Below are 16,130 nucleotides of genomic sequence, written 5' to 3'. Positions count from 1 at the left end.
AGATTGCAGTTATATTTCCCTGCAAGGGGTGAGAACCAGCAAGAAACTGGAAGGAGTTTTCTGGAAAAGCACATGAGGGTGCAGAAATGGTCTGGGGTCACAAAAAGGAGAGAAGGTGGTTGGGACTTCCCAGACGGAGGAATCGGGGCGCCAGCCAGGTAGGCTCAAGGGGGCCGTGGCGGGGGCGGTGGACTCGCAGGTCCCCCCTCTAGGGCTTAGGTGCTGCGAGAGTGTGAACACGGCATCAGGAAATGAAAGTATTTAAGGAGGTGGCAGAAGAGGAGAGAGAGGCGAGGGACGGCCCGGGAGGAGAAGCTGTGGTTGTGAGGCCATAGCCATGGCTGCGAAGGATCAGGAAGTGGAGACGTGAGGAGGGCCCGGATTGCTTACCTGGGAGACGGTGTTCACAGAAGCTGGAACGCAGCCTGACCCTGTGCAGAGAGCTTTACGTGTCTTCATTTTTAAATAGACTTCCTGTTTTAGAGCAGTTTTAGGTTCCCAGCAAAGTTGAGCAGAAAGTCCAGAGCTCCCGCATACCCAGCCTCCACTGACACGCCATCAGCACCCGCAGCCCAGGGTGGGCACCAGGGCCGCCTCTTGGCGTCGTACAGTCTGTGCGTTTGGCAGTGTTTATAATGACGAGTACTTACCACTATAGTATCATACATGTATTCATTTTTTAAACCTTCTATTATGGACATTTTCAACATCCTCCAAAGTAGAGACTAGTCTGATGAATCTAGATGTACCCAGTGGGGCTGCCACAGTGATCAACCCTAGCGAGCAAGTGCTGCTGGTTGCTGGTGAGCCCCGTTTACGGAAGATAAATGGTCCCTGGTGTGCTCAGGAAAGTTCCCTGGAGCTGGGAGGTTAGAAGCCAGATGAATAGGGCCCCGCAAGGTTAGTCGCTCGCCCCAAATGAAACGCATCTCAGCGAAGGGCCGCACCGCAAGGCTGGGAGGTGCCTCTTATACAACTGCTGAGCCAGCTGACCTGCCCCAGACCTTCACTGCGTGCGCCAGAGTCACACAGATGGAAACGGCAGGCCAGCTTTATCCCCCACGTGGCCCAACGCAGGTAAGATGCTGGCAGTGGTGTGGAACGCAGCCCGCCCGACCTCCCAAAGCAGAGGTACGTCTTTCTACATCCTGCAGTCCCCTTCCGCCAGGGTTTTGTCCCCCAGGCCTACCCTTAGGAGTTAAGACACCGTCAGTTACAAGTGACAGGGTCCCAACTCAACTGGCATATTGCAAAAATAAATACAGAATGACAGGGGAGGGAGGCTTAATGTTCCTGTAACAGACCCCAACGCCTACGGGTGATTCCAGCTCCAGTAATGTCCTTGGGATACGGGCTCTCCATCTCTTGGCTCCGCTTTTCTTTGTGTTTGCATCCTTTTCAAACATGCTGTCTTCCCCAGGCAGGGGGAGCAACAGTAGATGTCCCAGGTTAGCAACCCCAGCAAGAAAAGAGCCCCCACCTTGCCAGTCGTTCCAGCCCAAGTCCCCCGGAACTACCTCTCATCGGTCCAGATTGGATTATGGGTTTATCCTTGTCTCAGTCTGTGTGGCTCTGATTGGCTACCTCTGGGCCTGTGCCCACCCCAGAGGCCAGTGTTGGGGTCATCCTCATGCAAACCTCGTGTACCGAGAATGGAGGAGGGATGGCCCCACAAAGAAAGCTCGGGGGCCGTGACCTGTTGCTGGGCATGCAAAAACGCCAGTTGTCACTACATTTCCCGGTAAATACCAAACGCATCCCGTACTTGTGCTTGTATAGAATATGCCTTCCATGCGTGCTGATTTATCACACGGTCTACTTGGAGGCCCCTGCCTGGAGAGCAGGAGGTAGGCACACTTTTCAGGGTCATCACTGTGACCCTGTTAGCAGGACGGTGGCAGGTCTCCCATCTGAAGTGCACGGATGTTGTTTTAGCTGTCACTATCATTTGTGCCATCTATTCTGTCTGTCCAGATGACTTTTCTTTTGGAACTAGATATCCTTGACTGATTCGTAGAGACCTTCCTTCTCTTCTGGGGTAAATTATGAATCCCCTAAACTAACTACAAACATTCTCTTGTCTTTAATTTAGCCACCCCTTTTTTCCTGCAGGGAAGGCCTCTAAATTCCCTCATGTCGGACAGCCCACCCGCCCACTCTGGCTTTTCAGGGAAGACTGAAGGAACTGATGATAGTGGGGAGCAGCCTTCTAACTACATTTGCTCCCCTTGACCCCTGGCACCAATTCCCGTCCAGTTGGAATATAAAAACGCAGGTTTCCTCAAGAGCGAACACATCTTTTAGGTTTTCCATCCCCAGTTCTTCCAGCTGACCCATCCCCCTTCTCCCTGTGGCCAGTTTTACCCCATCCTCAGACAGCGACAGCACCACTGCTCTTTTGCAAACTGCAGTCTTCAACACAGCATGTGCCAAGCTCAGCCCTCTCACCTGTGCCAGCCTGCTTCCATCAGGACACCTCAACCCATTTGAGAGGGACAGTACAGACTTTCTGGGACACAAAGTCCACACACACAAATGGCTTATGAACTGAGACTAAAGAACAGCCTAGAGCTATGGCCTCTGAATGTTTCTGGATCATTGGCATAAATCAAACCCTGAGTGTGTACCCTCACCATGTGTGTGCTTACATGTCACACGCATGTACTAATCTGCACTTTATAGCACACATACACAACTAGAATTTTTAAATAAGTAAAATGTATTTAAATAAGGCTAAATTAAAATTAATAGGTTTTTAATTAAATGATTACAATTATTATTTATTGGAAAAATTAAATAGAAGAGATGCTACGGGTCTCTTTGGACATTCTCTACGATGTGTCTTATGACCCTCCTGGGGGCAAGAACCTGCAAGTTTGGGCACCACTGGCCTCCATCACAGCCCACCAAGAGGTCTTCCAGAGCGGTGGGCAGCCATCGTCCCGCTGCCTGACTGCGGTTGCCCAGCAGCCTCTGGGAACATGCAAATCCCCGTGATTCTACACTTGGCTTGCTTACTGCCTTCCCGTGTCCACATTCTACATCCTCACCACCTTTTTGCCCTTCCTTATGCCATGTGTGTGCATTCCTTTTCCGTGAAGCCTCCGGACCTTGCTGATGGCCCCAAATAGTTTTGAGAGGTTGAAAAGTTCACTGATATTACACAGTGTGGAAATAGGCGCTCGGTCGACGCTTGGACGAAGGAAGGTGGAACAAGGCCGAGCCTGGGCCCCGGAGTCTGAGTCGGTCGGACTCGGCTCTCGGGCTACAGGGCTGGGCGCCCTGAGCAGGAACGTAGCCGAAACCCTGACCCCCGTCTCCCGCCACTAGCAGCAGCCCTCGGGCGTCCGAGCTCGGCTAACGTCTAAGCCTGTGTCCCAGCGCCCCCAGAGGTCGCAGCGTGTTTGGGAATGACTGGGGTGCCTACCCGGGGCGAGTCGCCCCGGCGGCGACCACAGTAAGGCTGGGACCCGCGGCTCGGTGGCCACACGAGTGCGCACCCAGCGCCGCCCAACCGCCACCCGAAGGCTGCCAAGCCGGCGCGCGCGCGCGCGCCGCCTTGTCGCTCCCAGACACGCCACTTCCGGTCGGGACGCGCCCCGGCCGCGAGAGGTGAGGAGGCCGCCGCGGGGTAGGCGGGGCGGGGGCTCGTCGGCTCGGGGCGGGGCCCCGGCGGGCCGAACTCGGAGGCGTCCGCCCGCCCGGCAGCCGCTGGCGCCGGCGCCCAGCTTCGGGGCCGCGGAGGCAGGTGAGAGCCTCGGTCCGGGAAGGGCGGTTGGAAGGCGGCTTCTGGCCCCGGCCCGGGAAGGGCCGCCACCGCGCGTTCGTGAGGCCTGGCGCGGCCGCGGGGACCGGGAGTGGCGTGAGAGACCCCGGGACCGCCCGGGCGGGTCGCCGGCTTGCCGGCTGCGGGGCTGCAGCGCGAACCCGGCGGCGGCGCGCTCCTCCTCCCCTCCCTCCCCGATTCCTGCCCGAGCTCTGATTGTGCCCAATCCGACAACTTCTGGACTCCCAGGTAGGGAGGCGACCCGGGTCAGCACTGCCAACTGCCCCGACACCGAACGCTTGGCCCGTATGGAAAAAGCCGCCGGCCCGGGGTTCCGTCGCCTGCCTAGGGGCGCATCTGCCCAAACTCTAACGATACCTCAAGCAGAAATAGTGGGGATCCGGGCCAGACCCCTCACGCAGTGACTCAGTGACTCAAAGCCGCCAGCGGTACTGGAAGGACGGGGTGGATGGCCCATCGCCTCCTCTCCCTTCTGAACTGGTTCACAGCACCCCGGTGGCTTCAGTACTGGGTGCCTTCATCTTTTCCCTGTGACTCCCTCTGGTTTTCCTGCCTCCCTCTTCAGTGGTGGGACTCGAGGCCGGATCAAGGCCTCCAGAGTAAGTGACGCAAACCCCAAGCCAGGAGAGGCCATGGCATCGCAGGGTGGCACAGCGGAACTTAACCACCTACTTCCCCTGCTCCCCCGGCATCGGTGGGGGGGCGGGGGGGCGGCCAGGACCCAACCCTGATAGGATCTAGAGAAGCAGGGGCCTCTTCCGAGACTGGGACAGCGCAGGATGTGAGTCAATCAACAGTAATGATGAAGAAGCACTGTGTCCTCATCCTGGTTGCTCCGGTTCCTGCAGGTGATGTGGCAATAGGCTGCTGGCTGCCCAAACTGAGAAGTGGAAGGAGACAGACGTCCTCCTTTCCCCCTGAGGCGCCCTGCCCCCCTAGAAACACTCCTCCTCTCACTGGTAGTTCCAGGCTCTGCTAGGGGCACACGTGGGCAGGGGAGGAGTCCCTGGACTTCGAGCAGAGCCCCTCAGATGTGGCACAGTGGCTCTAGGAGCGCAAATTCTGGGACTGCCAGGGGAGTGGGAGCTCTGACAGAAGGAGGAGAAACCCCCCAGTGGACACGTGGCCCTATCTGATCCCTTCCTGCTGCCCCTTCCGGCAACTCCCCTGGGGAGAGGGGACCTGTTCCCTCCCAGAACCCCCATCTCACCCCTGTCAGCAGGAAGGGTAGGCCAGGTGGCCATGCACAGCAACGCCGTTCACATGTCAATGGTGAACATCAGCCCCTGGGGCCTTTGGCCTGGTGGTCACCCACTGCCTCACCCTTTGCCGGCTGCTCTCTGCCTGGCAGATGACACTCAAATGCCCTAACCTGCTCTCAGTGGGCCTGCTTCCTTGGCATCCCTGGGCAGTCCTTCAGAGATTTCGTCCCGGTTCTGGTACTGCTGCAGCTGCGTCTCAAAGCAGGTGGGGCACAGGCTAGTGGTGACAGGATTGAGGGTGGCTCTCCCAGGTCCTCTGGTATCGGGACATCTCCAGATGGTCACTGTGGTGGGCAAACCCAGGGAAATCAGCGCGTATCAGCGGGCTGAAGGCGAACTCCGACCTGTAGGTGGCCCCTCTGGGTGAGGGATGGGAAGCTTGAGGCAGTTGTGACTGGGGAGGGGACAGCCGAATGGCACTCAAGGGCCAGCACTAGGCCTTCCGTTTCCACCCCCAGGCTTGCGGCAAGGGGCCCTGGCGAGTCTCCCAGCAGTGGGCTTCCAGATCCTGCGCTCCTGGGCTCGCAGCTGCTCACCTTCACCAGCCACCTACCTCTCTATGTCCCTTCTCTCCTCAGGAAGAGCTCTGCCATCAAGAAAGGCAGCACAGGGCCAGGCCTTGCCCATGGACCCTTCTCAGGACAACCTGACGGCACCCGCACAGCTGCTCTCCTAAGCCGCAGGGGGCCCGGGGGCCCCATCTTTCGGGAGGAGCCATGGTGTTTAGGAGGGGCAGGTGCAGCTCCCTGAGGTGGCCGGGCCCGGGAGGGGGCAGTGTTTGCACAGGCCCCCTAGGCATGCTCAGGGCCAGCCTGCTGCTTGTCAGCCTGCTCTGGGGGGCGCGGGGCACAGCCAGCGCCAGTCTTAGCACGGCTGTGGGCCGTACCGTGCCCCTGACAGGGCGCCGCTACTTGAGCATTGGGGATGGCTCCGTGACGGAGTTTGAGTTCCCAGAGGAGAGCGAGGGCATCATCGTGGTCTCAAGCCAGTACCCGGGCCAGGGCAACGGGACGGGGCCCAGCCCCGTGCTGAGGGTCACCTCCCTGGACACAGAGGTGCTGACCATCAAGAACGTGAGTGCCGTAGCCTGGGCTGGTGGGGGTGGCTTCGTGGTGAGCATCCACTCGGGCCTGCCTGGGCTAGCGCCACTCCACCTCCAGCTCCTGGACCCCCGTGAGGCCCCGCCCGCGCTGGTTGAGGAGCGGAGGGATTTCTGCATCAAGGTCTCACCTGCTGAAGACACCCCTGCCACCCTTGGCACTGACTTGGTCCACTTCTCAGAGAACCCAGTACTCTACTTGCTCCTGCCTCTTATCTTTGTCAACAAGTGTTCATTTGGGTGCCAAGTGGAGCTCGAGGTTCTGAAGGGGCTCCTGCAGAGCCCCCAGCCCATGCTGCTGGGCCTCCTGGGCCAGTTTCTGGTTATGCCCTTCTACGCTTTTCTGATGGCTAAGGTCTTCATGCTGCCCAAGGCCCTGGCTCTGGGCCTCATCATCACCTGCTCGTCGCCCGGCGGCGGGGGGAGCTACCTCTTCAGCCTCCTCCTCGGGGGGGATGTCACCCTGGCCATCTCCATGACTTTCATCTCAACAGTGGCTGCCACCGGTTTCCTGCCGCTGTCCTCGGCCATCTACAGCCGCCTGCTCAGCACCCACGAGACACTCCACGTGCCCATTTCCAAGATCCTGGGGACCCTGCTGTTCATCGCCATCCCCATAGCAGCGGGCGTGGTGATCAAGTCCAAGCTCCCCAAGTTCTCGCAGCTGCTGCTGCAGGTCATCAAGCCCTTCAGCTTCGTGCTGCTCCTGGGCGGCCTCTTCCTGGCCTACCACATGGGGGTCTTCATCCTGGCGGGCGTCAGGCTGCCCATCGTGCTGGTGGGCCTCACAGTGCCCCCAGTTGGCCTCCTGGTAGGTTACTGCCTGGCCACGTGCCTGAAGCTGCCAGTGGCCCAGCGTCGGACCGTCAGCATCGAGGTCGGGGTGCAGAACAGCCTGCTGGCCTTGGCCATGCTGCAGCTGTCCCTCCGCCGCCTGCAGGCTGACTATGCCTCCCAGGCCCCCTTCCTTGTGGCACTGAGTGGCACCTCAGAGATGCTGGCCTTAGTTACTGGCCACTTCATCTATAGCAGTGTGTGTGCAGTTCCCTGAGGCCCCCCGGGGCAAGCTTTCGCCACCCCTAGCCCCCAGCCTCCACCCACGGTCCCCACAGTTCCTGTGTACCAAAGGCCTTTAGTTCTCATGCACTATGCACTCAGAAAAATCCAGGCTTATTTTTTTTACTCGTTTTTTATTCTCCAGCTTTCAGTGCCAAAGAGGCCACGCTGATTTCAGTAGGTGGGCACTGCCTAGAAAATATATTTCAATAAAAGAGAGAAGCAAGCTTGGGTCCCTTCCAGTCTTTGCCTTCTGAGGCCTGCGGGTGGGGGAAGGAAGGGTGTGGCTGGGTAAGTGTGGGCCAGGGTGGAGGGCTGGCTTGGGTGACACGGTGACCTCTGCCCAGGCCTTCTCTCTCAGCCCTCCTTCCCCATGCATCCCCTCTTGAGAGTGGGGTCTCTCTGTTCTAGAAGGAGCGGTGGGAAGATGAGAGCAGAGGACTATTTCCCCAGCCCGCTCCCAAGCTCAGCTGGTTTTCCGCAGGCCGACTAGAAAGGAGGCGGCAGGAGGCCCGCGGGTCGCGGGTTGAGCTCTGCAGGGCCGGGTCATCAGCGGACTCCTGAGAGGCAGGGAATCGGCCTCGGCGCTGACCTGTTCCGCCCGCGGGCAGTGAGCGGGGGCGAGCGAACCCCTGGCCCGCCTTCTCCCCCGAGTCCCAGCTACCCGACTCCGCCGACCGGGCCCGACTAGTTCCTCCGCCCCTTCCCATCCTCGCGGGCTTCCCGGCTCAGTCGCCGCGGGGCCCGGGTCCGGGCCGGTCCCCGAGCGCCGGGGGGGGGGGGGGGGGCGGGGGGGCGGGGGAACGTGACACGGGGGGCGGGGCCGCGACGCCGGGCGCGCCCCTCGCGCGACTTCCGGCAGCGGCGGTTGGGTCTGGCGCGCGCCCGGGGCGGCTGCGCGCGGCGGGGGGCTGTAGGGCTTCGCGCCGGCCGGAGTGGACGCCGCCGCGGCCGCCATGCAGCTAACAGTGAAGGCGCTCCAGGGCCGCGAGTGCGATCTGCAGGTAGCGTCGCCGGGCCCCGCCGCCGTGCCGCCTCACGCGGTTGGCCCCCGGGCGCAGGGCCGGGCCGAGGGCGGGGACGGACCGGGCGGGCCGGCTGCGCCGGGGAAGCCAGGAGAGCCGCCCTCCGCGGGGGCTGCGGCCTCACCGCCTGCCTCTCACCCTCGGCCTGGCCAGGTGTCGGAGGACGAGCTGGTGTCCACGCTGAAACATCTGGTCTCCGAGAGGCTGAACATCCCTGTCCGCCAGCAGCGGCTGCTGTTCAAGGGCAAGGCCCTAGCAGGTAACCGGGGAGAGGAGACGCCCGGGGAGCCCCGAGGGAAGTCAGGGGACGCGGCGTCCGGGCCGAGCCTGGGCAGCAGTGGAGTGGAGGGGGCTCTGGCCACTTGACCCCTGGGGAGGCTGCATCCTCAGCCGGATGCCGCGGCGCTCCGCCTGGCCTCCCCGAGGCCTCTCCCACCACCGTGGGCCACAGCTCCATCAATCTCTCTCGGGCAGATGGGAAAAGACTCTCCGATTACAGCATTGGGCCCAATTCCAAGCTCAACCTAGTGGTCAAACCTCTGGAGAAGGTGTTACTGGAAGAAAGCAGCGAGCGGACAGTGGCCGAGGCCCCGCCCCCACCCCCAGCCGCCTGGCCTCTAATCTCCAAAATCCTGGCCCGTCACTTCAGCGCCGCAGATGCCAGCAGAGTCCTGGACCAACTCCAGAGGGTGAGCAGCGTGGCCCGGGACTTCCACGTCCCACCCAGCCGCTCGCAGCCCCTGCCCTTATCCCAGTGTGCCCCCCGACCCGCGCCGCTGAATCCTCCTGGCCTTCTCTCCTCAGGATTATGAGAGGTCCCTGAGCCGCCTGACGCTGGATGACATCGAACGCTTGGCTGGCCGTTTCTTGCACCCTGAAGTGACTGAAGCTATGGAGAAGGGGTTCTCCAAGTAGGATTCTCGGAGTGTGGGGAGGAGCCGGGCCAGGCCACAAGCTGCATGTAGCATTAAATGTGTTCTCATGTTGCAATTCGGCTCATAATACTAGCTGGCGGGTACGCGGGTACCTGTATCCGGCTCTTGACCTGGGTTTGCTCCCACGTTTGGCGCTAGTGCTGAAGTGGGAGAGCCACAATCTGAGTCCAGCCAGCTTCTAGAAGTGCCTCAGGGTGAGAGGGTTGTTTAGAAGGGTTCTGAGGGGTGGGCTTTGGCATTCCATGTTCAGCCCACTGAGGATAAACCCTCGAGCAATACCTTTCCAGGCCTGAAAGGGGAAGCAGCTGGCCCCTGCTGCCCAGTCCTGTCACCTCGCCTCTGGCAGGTCCGGCATTGGCAGGTCAAGTGACAGCCAGCCTTGGGCCCCCTCAGGCTGCTGTCACCAGTGTGCACTCGATGAAGGGAAAGCGTGTTGGGGGTCTGGGACGTCACCCAGCTCTGGGGTGTTACCTTAGGCAAGTCCCTGTGCCATGTTGGTCCCCAGCCATTGACTCTGCACAGTGAGGGCCACTCCTTAAACCTCAGTTTCCTTTACCCCCAACCCCCCGGGGTCGGGAGTCTGCAGCCATCCTCCCTCTTGTGTCCCAGATACAAAGTGAGGCCAAAAGCTGAGTGATGGCCAAGCGTGGCCCAGAGATGGGGTGCCCTGGCCCTTAGTGTCACAGCTTTTCTCTGGGCACCCCCTCTGCTTGTCTCCTCCTGGACACGGGCGGTCCTCGACCCTTAGAGATGACAGGTGATGGGCTCGAGCTTACTCAGCCAGGCCCCTACACCCTGCGCTCACCCACAGTGTGAAAGTAGACCCTTCCCCTGCTGCGTGTGTACAGGGGCTTTCACTGTGCACGCCGCTCACTGCCTGACAAGGAACCTCGAGGGGCCAGGGAGGGGCAGAAGCCGCTGGCGGGTGGGCCCTAGAGATCATCGAGGCACCTGCTCCTTGGAGGAGGGCGCCTGGGCCGCCCTCCCGCCTGGGCCTCGTGGGGTAAGCGCCGGGTCCCCGGGCTGGGAGGACAGACAGAGGCCTGACGGGCAAAGGCTTTGAAGAACAGATGGAAGGCCCCGGCCCCGCCCAGCAGCAGGGCCTGTGTGATAGACTTGCCTACACTCTCATTTCTCTTCAGTCAGGAAGGTTTATACTGACACTTCCAGTCGCACTAGAGGTGAATGTGAGACTTTGATCTGAAAGGAACTGTATTAGCTGGGCGGCTTTTGGTTTCCAGTAATTGATTTAACCGTAGAGGAAGTTGGTTTAAAGCAATAAAGGAAATGTACTGGTTTACGAAACTGAGAAGTCCAGGGGTATTGGCAGCAGATAAACAGTTTCACCAAATACCCAGTTTCTTCCTACCTCCCCTCTGCACTCTGCAGCGTCTGCTTCATCCCAGGCCTCTGCCTCAGGATCAGAAGATGGTTGCCTGCAGCTTCCACCAAATCCCTCGATCACAGCCAGCAAGGAGCACCTTTCCGACCTGTAGCATAGCTTCTTTCTCAGATGCCCCCAGCAAATAAACGCTGTCCTTTCGTTGGTCAGAACCGGGTGGTGCCTCCATCATTTTGGCAGGGGGTGGGGTGGGCTTGGGCGGGAGAGGGAGATTCTCAGCGAAAGCCAGGTCCTCGGGGAGGGCTGACCGGTGCAGTGCAGGGCAGTGACACCCGCAGACGCACGCTGCAGACAGACCCTAGAGGCGGTTGTTGAGTCCCTTGTGCCAGTGCCTCCCGGCTTGGGGGTGACAAAGCCATCTGCTGGGCAGTTGGACCGGGGGGTCAGGAAGTCGGCGGCGGGGAGATCAGGCTAGACAGGGAGACAGGAGTGGCGTCTTCAGGGTACACGGTAGGCGCCTCGCTGACAGAACTGACTGCAATCCGGACCTGGTCTGATTCCACAGCCCCGTGCAGCCTTCCATGACGTTTGGGAGCGGCCTGTGGACACGGTGTCCTAGATGCCGTAAGGACGGATGAGACGGCTTCCCTGGGAGCACGGCGTAAAAAGAGAGGAGAGGACTGGGCCGTGCGGGACTTCACCAACTGGAGACGCTATGGAGGCCGCAGAGAGAGCTCGGTGTCAGAGGCCAAGAACGCCCCTCCAGGAAGGGGGGGGGGGTTGGCTAGTGGTGCCGAGAAGCACAGGGAGGGCAGGGCAGAGCCTCCTCTCGCCTCGGTAGCAAGAAGGTCGTCGGCAGCGCCGTGGGGAAGAGGCCGAAGAGGCCGTGACGGTGACCGCGGACCCCTGCTTCCGGAAGCCTGTCTGCGCAGCAGGGTGTAGCTGCGGAGGGGCAGGGCCGGGGAGGGAAGATGGAGAGGGAGGAGATGCTGTCGGCGTGAGAGGTGGGAGGCCCAGGTGGGAAGGGGCCAGGGAGGCTCCGGTCCAGGCCCGTGCCATCGTGAGAGGAGACGGGCGACCGCACGTGAAGATGGAATGGCCGCAGGCTGCACCCTGCCTTTGCCCTTAGATTCTCGGGGTGGCCCCATGTACACCGGAGGCTCCAAATGCTGAGATCCTTCCACAGGGGCTGGAATGTTTATCGCGGGCACTGTACCCCTTGGGCCAAGTGTCCGCCCCGGAGGTGGGTGCTGACCCACCTGTTACCCCCTGGCCCCTGGCCGCTGTAGGGCCCCGAGACCCGCTGTCTGCTCCTCGCGGAGGGGCCTCGAGACAGTCCCTGATCCCCAGGGCCCTGGTGCAGCTCGCAGTCCCTGTGGTGATCGCAATGCCGCTGGGAGACGGCAGGATGAGTGAAGGGCCCAGCTGAAGTGGCCTCTCAGACAGAAATGGTCTGGCACCTGGAATGAGATGCCTGTGGTGCCATTTCCCACGGGCACACAGGAGGAGGGGCAGACTCAGAGGAAAGCAGCGTTTCTTTTGGGGTGGGGCTCATGGAGTTGGAAGCGCCCGGGCGACAGATCGGCTGTGCCCACAATTTGCTGGAGCCTTGCAGGCTTTCCCCGCCGGCCTGGACGAGACCGGGCCTCACCAGCTCCAGTAGGTGGGACAGGTGCTGCTCAGCCGTGCCAGGCCCTGCCAGCAGCAGATGCGACAGCCGTGGCGGCCTCAGCCCTCCGGGCCTTGAAAAGCCTGCAGGAGAGACGGTCGCCCCTGTCCCTCTCCAGGACCCAGCCAGAGCAGCCTCCCCGAGTTCCTGGGGACCTGGCCCTGGCCACCTCTGCTGCCGCCCTCTCCGCTTTTCCTTCCACTTGGTGGCTCACTCCTCTGGCTCCTTGGCTGGTTCTCCCCCCAAACCCCCATCTCTTACTGTCGGGGGGCCCCGAGACTCCGTCCCCGGACGCCTTCTCCGTGTCGCTCCCTGGGGAGCCTGTGCACCTTCATCGCCGTTTCTGCGTTTTGCACCCGTGTCTGTGGCTCATCCCAGCCCTGTCTCTGAGCTTCAGACCACAGCTCTGGGCTGTGACTCTGAGGCCATGCCCGGCTCCCCTGCACAAGCCTCCTGTCACCCTTTTAGCGCGTGTCCCGGTTGCTGGCGGCACGGGGACTTCCCTCCCGCCCGGCACCTGCGTCCGCACTTGTGCCCGGCACTGAAGGGCAACGCCATCGGCCAGGCTTTTAACGACAGGAAGTGGGAGGCTGACTTTGCTTCTCCCAACCCTCCCTTCTCCACGGGCAATCAGGCAACAGTATTTTTGGAAGAGTCCAGGGGACTCGCCTTGTAGAAAGTCCCAGTCTGGATTTGCCCGCTTCCTTCCTGGTTAGATTCAGCTTAGGTGTTTTGAGGACAGCATGGCCCAGGGCAGGCTCTGTCCTTCTCCCTCCCCACACAGGGCGAGGAGGGGCAGGGGGCCGGGCTGCCCACCGTCAGGGAGGCTCGGTTTGATCACTTGGTGTCTCCCTTGTAAAGTTGCCTTTTCCCTCCCTAATGTACAAGTAATCTGGGTGACACCTTGAGACCCAATGACTATCTTTCCCCCAACAACCTTTATCTAATGGTTTTACCATCCAAGGATGACCCCCAACTGGATGAATTGCATTGGTGGCTGCAAAGTGGTGGTTTTCTCATGCTTTCTTTCTTTCTACAATTATTAGTTGGCATTTCTCTATAAAGAGCTTTCCCTTTTCACAATTGTCATGGTGGACACATTGTTTCTTTGTTTGTTTTTTAAATCAATCAATCAATCAATTTACTGATTTATTTATTTTTGGCTGCGTTGGGTCTTTGTTGCTGCGCGCGGGCTTTCTCTAGCTGTGGCGAGTGGTGGCTATTCTTCACTGTGGTGCGTGGCCTTCTCACTGCAGTGGCTTCTCTTGTTGCGGAGCACGGGCTCTAGGAGCGCGGGCTTCAGTAGTTGAAGTGTGCGGCCCCAGTAGTTGTGGCGCACAGGCTTAGTTGCTCCGCGGCATGTGGGATCTTCCCGGACCAGGGCTCGAACCCATGTGCCCTGCATTGGCAGACGGATTCTTAACCACTGCGCCACCAGGGAAGTCCCCGCATTGTTTTTTTTTTTTTTATTCAACAACTTAGGATCCAAGAGTGTCATTTTGAGGGGGAGTTTTATTGGACTATAGCATGCATAGAGTAATGTGCATAAATCGTCAATGTACAGCTCAATGGAATTTTAAAGTGAATACATATATGTTACCTTCCCTGGTGCCTCCTCCAAAAGGTTTAATAGCCTTTTGGATGCTCAAATGTTCTAGCTTTGGTTCTTTCTGGTTGGCTCCCATGTCCCTTTGACATGCCTCATCCTTTTGCTTTTCAAGCATGTCCTTACTTTCTGGCACCACAAGGTGCTCCAGGCTCATCTTGTATTTTTTCCTGCCCCATACCTAGAATCTTCCACCTCTCCAAGGACCTCTGGTTCCTTTTAGTGGAGAATGGTATTGAGAAACCAAGGTCTGGGTACAGGGTGTGTTCATTGCTACTGGAGTTTCAATGCTTCTAGACTCTTTCACTGGACAAAACTAGGAAATCTATTTTTTAAGAGTTCATACTGCAGTCCTCAATTCCAATCTGGCAGTACAGTTGTTTCTCACCTTCCCTCATTCCACAGTGATGTTCCTGACAACATCCATATATGGATATATTTACTCATGTCCTCTACCAGATAGAGTCTACCTTAGACTCTAGCTTCACAATCACCTCAGCACTATCATTGCCAACAACATACATACTGAGAATAGAGTGGAGTCTTTCTGTCCTTAGAATGTATCCCATGAAGGGAGCACAGTCAGAGGGCTGAATTTGGAAGCTCCCTGACTTATTTTCTCTGTGTGGTTCTGTTATCAATTGGATATGCAGTTAGGCTTATTTGGTTTTGGGGGGGTTTTTTTTGCTTTTGTTTATATTCAATTTTAGCTTTTTTTCACTCTTTCAAATATATATATATATATATATATATATATATATATATATATATATATATTATTTTTATTTATTTATTTATTTATTTGGCTGCGCTGGGTCTCATCTGCAGTATGCAGGATCTAGTTCCCTGACCAGGGATCGAACCCTGGTTCCCTGCATTGGGAGCACAGAGTCTTAACCACTGGACCACCAGAGAAGTCCCTCAAACGTATTTTTGAACATATAAAATATTTGCATGGTTCAAAGTCAAAACTACACAAAAGGGTATATTACAAGAAATCTCATAGCCATCTCAACCCCCTATAGGTGATAATTTTCACTAGTTTCAGGGTTTTCCATCCTCCTTATTTTTTTTCCCCAATAAGCATGTGTGTCTGTGAGCGTGTGTGCAGTTGTCATTTGCACCCTGCTTTTCTCATATTTTCATATAACAATATATCCTGGAAATCATTTCATTTTTCATTAGAGATTTTCATTCTTTTTACTGCTGCTTAGGACTATTGTATGAATGAACCACAATTGATTTCACCAGTTCCCTGCTGATGGATATGTGTGTTGTGTCCAATAGTTTTCTATTACCAGTTATGTTACAATGAGTAATTTTATAAATATGTTGTTTCATATTTGTGAAGTAACTTCCTACATGTGGCATTGCTAGGCCCAAGACACTGAGTTTTGTACTTGCTTAATACTCTGTTTCATCCAACAAGCAACAAACCACCTACTGCATAAACTGCAGTGAAAGTGTACCAGAGACAGTACATCAACGGAAGTGAACGAAACAAAGTTACAATTTCAGATTATTAGAAACGCAGCAAACTGAAATGGGCAAATGTGATGAAGGGCGCCTGGGGGTAGTATGTTAGATTGGTGATCCCGAAGGCCTCTCAGAGGTGACACTGGAGCCAAGATCTTAACGACACGAAGGAGCCAGCCGCGGAGTCTGGGGACAGAGGCTTCCAAAGAGGAAGAGTAAGTGCAAAGGGGGACGGGGGCAGGCCACCCTTGGTCAGGAGCAGAGAAAAGACCCTAGAGGCTGCACAGAGTGAGGAAGCAGGCAGGTGGGGGCAGAGAGCGGAGGAGCCGGGAGCCAGGTCACACAGGAAGGAGTTTGGTTTTGATTCCAAAGGCAAAGGGAAACTGTTTTAGGATTTTAAGCAAGGACATGATATGATGTGATTTATATCAAAAATTAAGAACTGATTCTACTGTGTGGAGAGAAGTGGGGTGATTTAGGATTTATTTTCGGGGAGATCCAACAGGCTTCGGTGACCCAGTTCAGCTTTTTGCCCTTCCTTATGATTACAAAGTAGGAAAACAGAAAACTAACAGGACTATCACCATCGGAAATTTCACGGCAGTTTAAAAACTTATTTTTGATTTAAAATGTCGTATAAGGTCACTGTCAAAAACTTGCAGGAAAACAGAAAAAGGAAGTTAAAATCGCGTCACACAGTTTGCGAAGGGCCAGGGCTTTGGGAGGGAGCCTCAGTTTCTCTGCGGCCAAGGGCGTCTTGGAGAACCTCCCCCCCCCCACCGCCGCGGGCCGGCTCCGCGGGAATCCACCGCGCACCCCTTCGGCCTCAGCGGGGCCTGTTTGCGCAGGCGCACGGGGCGGAGTCAGCGCGAG

The 16,130-nt window shown here is 57.7% G+C and overlaps 2 protein-coding genes across 6 annotated transcripts; both read left to right on the top strand.

Moving 5' to 3' along the window:
• Positions 1–3,493: 3,493 nt before the first annotated feature.
• On the top strand, positions 3,494–7,431 carry SLC10A3 (solute carrier family 10 member 3). 4 transcript variants are annotated; one of them, XM_082376487.1, is made up of 2 exons: positions 3,494–3,612; positions 5,628–7,431. In XM_082376487.1, exon 2 carries the CDS (start codon positions 5,766–5,768, stop codon positions 7,197–7,199), a length of 1,434 nt encoding a protein of 477 aa, XP_082232613.1. In that variant the 5' UTR covers positions 3,494–3,612; positions 5,628–5,765; the 3' UTR covers positions 7,200–7,431. The 4 variants fall into 4 exon arrangements, with proteins under 4 accessions (XP_082232613.1, XP_082232612.1, XP_082232614.1 ...); XM_082376486.1 differs by lacking the exon at positions 3,494–3,612 and adding an exon at positions 3,619–3,748; XM_082376488.1 differs by lacking the exon at positions 3,494–3,612 and adding an exon at positions 3,755–4,015.
• A 614-nt stretch (positions 7,432–8,045) lies between these two features.
• UBL4A (ubiquitin like 4A) lies at positions 8,046–10,718 on the top strand. Of its 2 annotated transcripts, XM_082376494.1 has the most exons (5): positions 8,046–8,208; positions 8,383–8,488; positions 8,704–8,918; positions 9,034–9,140; positions 10,554–10,718. In XM_082376494.1, the coding sequence occupies exons 1-5, from the start codon at positions 8,161–8,163 to the stop codon at positions 10,663–10,665; spliced, it is 588 nt and encodes a 195-aa protein (XP_082232620.1). In that variant the 5' UTR covers positions 8,046–8,160; the 3' UTR covers positions 10,666–10,718. The 2 variants fall into 2 exon arrangements, with proteins under 2 accessions (XP_082232620.1, XP_082232621.1); XM_082376495.1 differs by lacking the exon at positions 10,554–10,718 and having other exon boundaries at positions 8,048–8,208; positions 9,034–9,219.
• The last annotated feature ends 5,412 nt before the right edge of the window (positions 10,719–16,130 follow it).

This window comes from Balaenoptera borealis (assembly GCF_965194805.1).
Source record: "Balaenoptera borealis genome assembly, chromosome: X".
In the NCBI taxonomy this organism is placed as follows: domain Eukaryota; kingdom Metazoa; phylum Chordata; class Mammalia; order Artiodactyla; family Balaenopteridae; genus Balaenoptera; species Balaenoptera borealis.
This window is presented reverse-complemented; position numbering and strand designations above follow the sequence as displayed.

Excerpts from the sequence above, each read along its gene's own strand:
- SLC10A3 (XM_082376487.1), top strand. The coding sequence starts at position 5,766 with ATGGTGTTTAGGAGGGGCAGGTGCAGCTCCCTGAGGTGGCCGGGCCCG.
- UBL4A (XM_082376494.1), top strand. The coding sequence starts at position 8,161 with ATGCAGCTAACAGTGAAGGCGCTCCAGGGCCGCGAGTGCGATCTGCAG. Across the intron at positions 8,919-9,033 it reads TCCTGGACCAACTCCAGAGG|GATTATGAGAGGTCCCTGAG; the intron begins GTGAGCAGCGTG and ends TTCTCTCCTCAG. Across the intron at positions 9,141-10,553 it reads ATGGAGAAGGGGTTCTCCAA|CGTCTGCTTCATCCCAGGCC; the intron begins GTAGGATTCTCG and ends TGCACTCTGCAG.